This window comes from Oratosquilla oratoria, chromosome 12, assembly GCF_046742065.1.
Source record: "Oratosquilla oratoria isolate Oo_2021 chromosome 12, ASM4674206v1, whole genome shotgun sequence".
NCBI lineage: Eukaryota > Metazoa > Arthropoda > Malacostraca > Stomatopoda > Squillidae > Oratosquilla > Oratosquilla oratoria.
In genome coordinates, this window is record NC_134788.1 from 65,066,769 (window position 1) to 65,075,366 (window position 8,598).

Consider the following 8,598-nt stretch of genomic DNA (forward strand, 5'->3'; position numbering starts at 1 on the left):
TTTGTACCTCTCATACGATTCCCTCATCCTAATTTGTAGCCAATCTATGAAAGCCTGATTCTTCTCTTCTATACCCTTCTTTGCTTCCTCATCCCACCATTCACTACCCTTCCTTCTATTTCCTCCTGCACTCCTTGTTCCAAATACCATCTTTGCACATCTTATGACTCCCTCCTTGAACCATCCCCATTCCTCCTTCACTCCTAGTTCTACTCTATCATTCACTCCCTCCCACTCCTCTCTCAGCTTCTTCTTGCTTCCTCATCCCACCATTCATTACCCTTCCTTCTATTTCCTCCCGCCCTCCTTGTTCCAAATACCATCTTTGCACATCTTATGACTCCCTCCTTGAACCATCCCCATTCCTCCTTCACTCCTAGTTCTACTCTATCCTTCACTCCCTCCCACTCCTCTCTCAGCTTCTTCTTATACAATTAATAAGGTATCAGTTAAATCATAAACAAGAAAAGTATACTCACTGAAGTCAGAGTTTACCATCAATACATTTGGATTTCATGCAAGTTGAAAATCATTTAACATTTTTCTACATTTTTTTTTATTAATGTCTAAAACATATTACTTACATTCATGATACAAGTGGTTTACTTATTTTGTAACTTTAAAAAATATTATATTGATTTAATGTAGCCTCATAGTACTAAGCAAACCAAAGGAAAAACTTTAGTTGCCATAAGGATAAACAAATTCTATACAAGTTGTCAGCAGTTAACTGTATTCTTGATATCTTTACAAAAGTCTAATATATATTTCTTAATTACATACTGTTAGTTGTATAACAAATATTATTTTATTTTGTTTTATAAATACAGCCTGCAAGTTCTAAACAAATGCAAACAGTTCTCAGATCATGAAGCTGGTGGTGCCTCATTCACACGTGTTCCCTCACAATACCAAATATACTATTAAAATGGTCAGTTTACACAATCCTTCTTTCATCTGCTCCCTCAAACAATAACCACATTACAGCAAATCTTGGGTAATCCTTCCTTCCACAGTTATAAAAAGTGAACTAATCAAAATATAAATAGCCCATAAATAAAAAACACTTAGGACACAGGATGCCAACATGAACAGCCAAAGAACCTATTGTGATAGATGGGGAAGATAGCAATGCTAGATTGAATAGTATCGAGGCAGATCGGCCTATTCAACAACAGATATCACAAGAGGAAGAAAAAGACAAACATAGTGACCACAACTCAGATGTTAAAGAAATCCCATTATTGCATTCCAGTGAAGAAGGGGGAGTTGAAAAGAGTCACTGTAGACTCCAAAATTTTAACCATCCAAGAATCAATTAGGATAAAATATTTAAAATTGGACTCGGGAATTTATCAAACACACAAGAACAAGGGTAAAATATTAATGATTAGTGCCTGAAAAAAGACATAGTCTTAAGAAAAGGTCCACAAATAGCACATTTTCAAGTCAATCAAAGACATGTTAACATTTTAAATGAGAGTCCTGAAGAGGTGGAATCACCACTTTCATCGATCTGCTCAATTCAGGAAGAAACATTTGAGGGAGAAATAAAAGTCAACTAGGGTCCACTTGTTGTCCTCAATTAGAATCAAGTTTAATTGCATTGCTAGTGAAGCACAACAAAGCAATTGCTTTACTGGGGGATGCCTTGGGCAAAACAAAGGTTTTAAAACATCAGATAAAATTAAAACCAGGGACTTTAATTTATTTATATACCTGCCTACAGACTACTTTCGAGAGAAACTTTTTTTGAGAAAACTACACCACATAGGCAACACTGAAAAGGCTTCTCTCCTATGTGGGTCATCATACGGATTTTGAGATTACTCTTTCGTGAGAAAGCTACATCATATAGTCCACATTGGAAAGGCTTCTCTCCTGTGTGGATCATCACATGGCTTTTGAGAGTACCCATTTTTAAGAAAGCTACATAACATATGCCAAACTGAGAAGTCTTTTCTCCTGTGTGGGTCATCACATGGCTTTTGAGATGACTTTTTTGAGAAAGCCCCACCACATAAGTCACACTGGAAAGGCTTTTACCTTCTGTGGGTCATCACATGCCTTTTGAGATGACTCTTTTGTGAGAAAGCTGCATCACATAGGCCACACTGGAAAGGTTTCTCCTGTGTGGGTCATCACATGGCTTTTGAGATTACTCTCTTGTGAGAAAGCTCCATCACATAGGTCACACTGGAAAGACTTCTCTCCTGTGTAGGTCATCACATGCCTTTTGAGATTACTCTTTTGTGAGAAAGCTGCATCACATAGGTCACACTGGAAAGGTTTCTCTCCTGTGTGGGTCATCACATGGCTTTTGAGAGTAACCTTTTGAGAAAGCTACATCACTTAGGTCACACTAGAAAGGCTCCTCTCCTGTGTGTCATCACAAGGCTTTTGATCACCCTTTTGTGAGAAATCTGCATCACATAGATCACACTGGAAAGGCTTCTCTCCTGTGTGGATCGTTACATGTCTTTTGAGAGAACCCTTGTGTCTGAAAACTGCATCACATAGGTCACAATGGAAAGGCTTATCTCCTGTGTGGGTCATCACATGCCTCGTGAGAGTACCCTTTTGTGAGAAAGCTGCATCACATAGGTCACACTGGAAAGGTTTCTCTCCTGTATGAGTCATCACATGGTTTTTGAGATGACTCTCATATAAGAAACCTGCATCACATACGCCACACTGTAAAGGCTTCTCTCCAGCGTGGGTCATCACATGGTTTTTGAGATGCCTCTTTAGTGAGAAAGCTGCATCACATTGGCCACACTGGAAAGTCTTCTCTCTAGTGTGGGTTTTCACATGGCGTTTGAGATTAATCTTTAGTGAGAAAGTTGCATAACATTGGCCACACTTGAAAGACTTCTCTCCTGTGTGGGTCACCACATGGCTTTTGAGAGCACTCTTTTGTGAGAAAGCTGCATCACATAGGTTACACTGGAAAGGCTTCTCTCCTGTGTGGGTCATCACATGGTTTTTGAGATAACTCTGTCGTGAGAAAGCTGCATCACATAGGCTACACTGGAAAGGCTTCTCTCCTGTGTGGATCATCACATGGCTTTTGAGATGACTCTTTTGTGAGAAAGCTGCATCACATAGGTTACACTGGAAAGACTTAGATCTTGCAAGGGTCATGTTATGCTTTTTGAGTTTTCCCTTTTTTGAGAAACCTGCATCACATGGGTCACACTGGACAGGATTCTCTACTGTGTCAGTCATCACATCCCTTTAGAACCTGCTCTTTTGTGAGAAACCTGCAATGCAAAATTCACACTGTAAAACCCTTTTCCTGGTTTGGTTCTTCAACTGTATTTTGATATTATATATTTGTGAGAAACTTGCATCACAAATGTCATGCTTAAGGCTTTTCATCTGTCTTGGACATCATATCTAATATAACATTAGTCCTTTGTATTATATACTTATGGTATAACCTATCTACTCAGAGCTTCATGGGTGTTCGTGTTCTGAAAAAGGGGGAGGGGGGTGTTGATCTCTAGTGCCACATACCCAATTCCTTATAATAGGGAACTGATGTTCCTTATCCAAACAGGATACAGCTGCACATCTGAAATATTACCCTTCATAAAGTTCCACAATACAACAGACCCAACAAAGATTGCAAGACCACATTTGGTGAAAGACCTCTAGATAAGATGTGGTAAAGGTTTCAAAACATGACTAGGATTCATATTCTGTTCTAATAAAAAAAATAAAAATAAAATAAACAAAAAATAAAATCCTTCTATTTAATCCTATCCACAATGGCTCATAAGAACTTAGTCTTCTGAATTCCCTCATGATTTCTCACATAGACGACTATGGGATACTGAGGTAATACAGGATTAGCTGTCAATTTAAATTACAGATACACTCAAAGGAAATACCAAATGAGTCTAGTTTTGTTATGTAACATGGTAACAGGCCTACAATGTCTGCTACTATTCAACTTGAACACTCAAACTAAGGTTTTAAATATAAAGCTTCTTTTAATCATAGCGTAGTACAAAAGACTGGAAGGATGACTTATTTTAGAGGTTTATGGAGAGAGATCTTGGGCAGAGTTCAGAGACCGGGTAACATCCTCTCAGGGGTTCACCCCAAACAAAATCCTGAAAAACTGCTCATAGTATCATTTCAACAAGAAGTTTTACAGTAACTCAACACTTCCTTCCCTTTTGTCATGGTTTCAAGTTACTGTGTGTTGTACAATTCTAGAACATTAGTCAACCATAAGCACACAAGTTGGAATGAAATTCTCTTTCATTCATTAGGTGGATGCTTTCTAAATTATTCTTAAGTAGAATGACAATTTTGCTATTTCCTTAAAGATTTCTTATGTGCCCACTGAGTTTTTCTATGATTGCCTCATTATCTTTCCCACCATGGTCTCATGCATGATCAAGAGGAAAATTGGGACAGAGTCATGGGGTTTGGAATCCTCCACTCTAAATTTTTCTTCTAATAAATGTCAAGGCATAGAAGGGTCTGGGACGAGGACTCCAACCAAATCACTAGTAACTGGGTCATTAACTATGTGTGGACGTGGTACAGAGAGTAAAAGTGGAGACTGGTTCTTTCTTTGTGAAAAGATGAAAGTGTTAGTACTAAATTGAAAGGTAAGAGTGGGTTTCACTTTGGGAGTGGGGCGAGCAGGGCATCAGGAGTGATAAGGAAGTGAGGGAGAGAAGGAGGAGTAGCACTCACTGCTGACAAGTGATGAGATAAACTGAAAACAAGAATTGAACACCTACTCAAGTCCAGCTTATAATCTGCACAATTGGCTTTCATATCAATTATCAAGTACTAATAATTCCTTTTATATATATATATATTTATATATGTGTGTGTAATTTACCTAGTTCTATTTACTTAATTGTATTTTATGGGAAGAGAGCTATGCTCATAGTGACCTTTATATCTTTCAGTATCACATTTGTTCTTAAATTCTTGTATAGTTTTTTTTTTTATTTTTTTATTTTTTACACGGTTTCCTCATCCAATTTATCCCAGATATCCACCACTCTGTGTGGGAAACTATTCTTTTTCAGATCTCTTCTATAACTATCCTTTTTAAGTTTCTTTTCATGTCCTCTTGCAATACTATTTAGTCACGCGTTATTGTGATGATTTTTGCATATATATATACATATATATGTATTTGTATATACATGTATATATATATATATACACATACACGCTTCTCTGAGTGCTGTCAGAGCAAACAGAAGGCTAGTAAGGGTAAGGTGACATAAGTGCAAGCCTGGATGATATGAGGAGAGAGTTACTCTGAACCGTGACATTAAAAATGACAGGTTAGGTGCAGCAGCCCTCACACCAAAAATACACTTTATATTGATATACATAAGAACTGCATCTGTGATACTGGCATACAACTTTACATTTACAAATTTTTCATTAATGAAAATTGGCCAAAATGAAAAATTTTAGGCACTGCAGACAACAGAACTTTATGCTTCCTCTGCTCCCAGCACTAGAAACATTTTTGCAAGAGTTTATAGGTTAGGTGCAGTTGTGCTATTCTCCGTTACAACCCCTGAAAATAAAAAATAAATAAATAAATAAATAAAAAAATGAAAAAAATAAATAAAGAACTACTACTGATGTTACTACTAATTAGCGGTATTTTCTTATGGGGTTCATAACACTCAGAATGATAGGAGCTATCCAATGATATAAATAAGAACTGCATCTGTGAAACTGGCATTCTTTCCTTATGCCCATTCAGTGTGGACATCAGTGAGGGGGACAGCTCAACTTTCAACACCACCACTTGCTGTATGCAGTTCTGCATGAGGCAGTGTGGACTTGGCTTAAGCCTCTCAGGCTCTGTAGTTGACAATAAATGAATAAACAATATTTGCATTGGGATTGAACAACATTGTTCTGTTTCAGTGCTTGATGGACTAACCTCCTCTGGGCTTGAGAAGGCAGGATTGGGTGAGTGGTCATCAGTAGGTGTAGATTCACCTACAAAGTGTTTGCTGCATAATTTTCTTTTTTCAAGAGTTCAGTGATAAAATCCTCCCTTCAACATACTCAAACCCATCACTAACATTTTCAATGTCCAAATGTGATTTGTAAAAATGGATTCAAATAACACTTTCATATGCAGTCTATCCTCATAATGTGAGTCACTGACATAATTCATAGCAGACAAGAAAAGGAATAGTGTAGTGAGGTGCATAGATTAATTTGGCCACAAGGGATTCTCCTCCAAAATAACATGTGATGCCATAGCAAAGTTTGTTTCTATATAAAAAAACTGTGCTTCTTTCATCCTCAAACTTAATATTTTGGGCTTGCTTTTTCCAAAGGCCTCTCAATGCTAGATAAACCAAATGAGGTGCTAATTCTTGAGGTGTTAATACTTCAGGTGCTATTTCTTTTTCAAATTTTAGTTATCATCTATATTGAATTAAGCTGACCTCATCTATTTCATTTCAAAGTCTATATGATCATATACCTGGACAATATGATAATTAAATTATCCTTTAACTCTGTCATGAATTAAAAATTTCCTTAACATCTTAAATTTTTATTTTCTATTTTTTAAAGGCTACCTTGTGCATCATTACCACAGCATAGGTGCTTTTTTTGTTTCAACCAGGTACCAAATCTTAAATTGAAAACTCTGGTGCTTATTCTATTGAATGAATTTAGGTGCCTCATCTTAAAATAATCTTCAAAAGCATACATTTTGATATTTTCTTGCCAGACAAGTCAACATACTAAGCTCCCTACCACTTAAAGAAATAAAAATCCCATTGAGATTTTGGGGGGAGTGGGGAGGGGGTACTTGTTTGGGAAAGAAAACTGAATTAGAATGTTCAGTCACATTCAGACGTTAGCTTTCATGTTGTGGACTGGGTGTTCTCCAACTCAAGGTGACGTTAATGAGTGCTGTTACGAAGACAATAGGGCTTCCTTGGACTTTATGAGAGAACATGGGGTTCTGCCATCATCTATTAATTGCTTGAGGTACAATAATAATCGGGCTGTCAACATTCGTGACGACAATGACCAGGATGATCTTTAGAATTTGAAGTACAGGATTACTAAATATAGGTTAAGTTCCAAAGGTTAGGTTTGGTTAGGTAGGATAGGTTAGGCAGGTTAGGTTAGAATAGGCTAACTTCTTCGACCTCAGCCTTTATGAAAACAAATACAATGTATCATTCAGCCACTGCGACTACATGCATTGGTAAATTGGTTTTAGGAAATTTACTGTTATTGATTTCCACCAAGAATATTACATATTATGTTGATCTACTATAATATACAAAAATTAATCATTAATTTTCTATTGCTATATCACATAGGTGTGCACAACTAAGAATTTACCCATATTTGTTGCCAAAGAATTTGTTTTGTGCTGCACAAGTTGGGGGAAGCATTTGTTTCCTGACAGGACCTCCTGGATTCCTGTGCCCATAAGGTGCATTCAAACTGTACTGAACTTGAGTCAACTCAACCTACCACCAACTTAGCCCATCTACTCAACCAAGTTGATCCACCACGGTTTGGTTAGAGTAGACGAATCTATCATACTTTAATTTCTTTGACCTTCGCATCTATTAACACAAAAGATGCTGTCTCAAGCAGCCGATGGTCCAATTTGGCGATGTCCCGAGTTGGAGATAGACCGAGCCAGCCGACAAGCCATCAGACAACCCAAGTTTCATATTAGAACTGAATGAACGCATAACAGTAAATATTTATAGTTCAGCAATTCCTCAGACCTCTAGGAAAGGGTTGCTCTTTCCCATCTAACATACGAAGATACTATACAACGTAGAGAAAAATTAAACTAATTTCGCTTCAGAAAATTTGCGTAAAAACCAAAACAACATATACTGCGCCAAAACTAAATGAACAATTTATAGTTTCACCCAACCATAGAATTTGATAAGTGACTTATGTGTTTCTGGTGAAACATGTTGTGATATGAACGATGGTGTACATAATTTTTGTCGCAAATGCGTACTTTTGAAGTAATTAAGTATTGAAGTTATGCACTTATGCCTACATCTCCCGAACGATCTGGGGGGGACGTGTGGGAAATCGGATTTTTAGGTGGGGAAGACTGATAAATGGAGTAATGTGCGTTGCAAAACAGGTATAAAGTGAACAAAAACACTTAAGAAAAAAATTATACTGATAAATAAAAATCACATTTTAGGGCCGGAGTCCAGCGGTAGCCATCTTTGTTTTTAACAACGATTCCAAAAATGTCTCGCTAGATTTGTTACATTTAGTGAAGTCCACTCCAGCTGCGCAAGACTTTTTAACCCATTCAACTCCGATGACAAGATGTCTTGTCATTTGGTCAAATAAAACAAAAAATCATAAAACACCAAAATGTTTGATCAAACACCAGAAAAATATGACGTCAGTCCTCGCTTCGCTGCGAGCGAAGCGAGGATTGACGTCATATTTTTCTGGTGTTTGATCAAACATTTTGGTGTTCTATGATTTTTTGTTTTATTTGACCAAATGACAAGACATCTTGTCATCGGAGTTGAATGGGTTAACCGTAAACTATATGGATGCAGAGTAAACTTAAAT

At 37.2% G+C, this 8,598-nt stretch overlaps 1 protein-coding gene across 2 annotated transcripts in view; it reads right to left on the bottom strand.

The window, feature by feature from the left end:
* Positions 1–716: 716 nt before the first annotated feature.
* The window catches only part of LOC143030847 (uncharacterized), a 7,975-nt gene continuing 93 nt past the window's right edge, over positions 717–8,598 (bottom strand). The window contains exons 1-2 of one of the 2 annotated variants that reach the window (XM_076194066.1): positions 7,510–7,727; positions 717–3,263 (exon numbers count right to left, since the gene is read on the bottom strand). In XM_076194066.1, coding sequence (XP_076050181.1) covers positions 2,353–3,228 — 876 coding nt within the window. In that variant the 5' untranslated portion in view covers positions 3,229–3,263; positions 7,510–7,727 and the 3' untranslated portion in view covers positions 717–2,352. Of the gene's footprint in view, positions 3,264–7,509; positions 7,728–8,598 lie in introns of those variants that run through there. The other variant, XM_076194067.1, reaches the window with a different exon arrangement.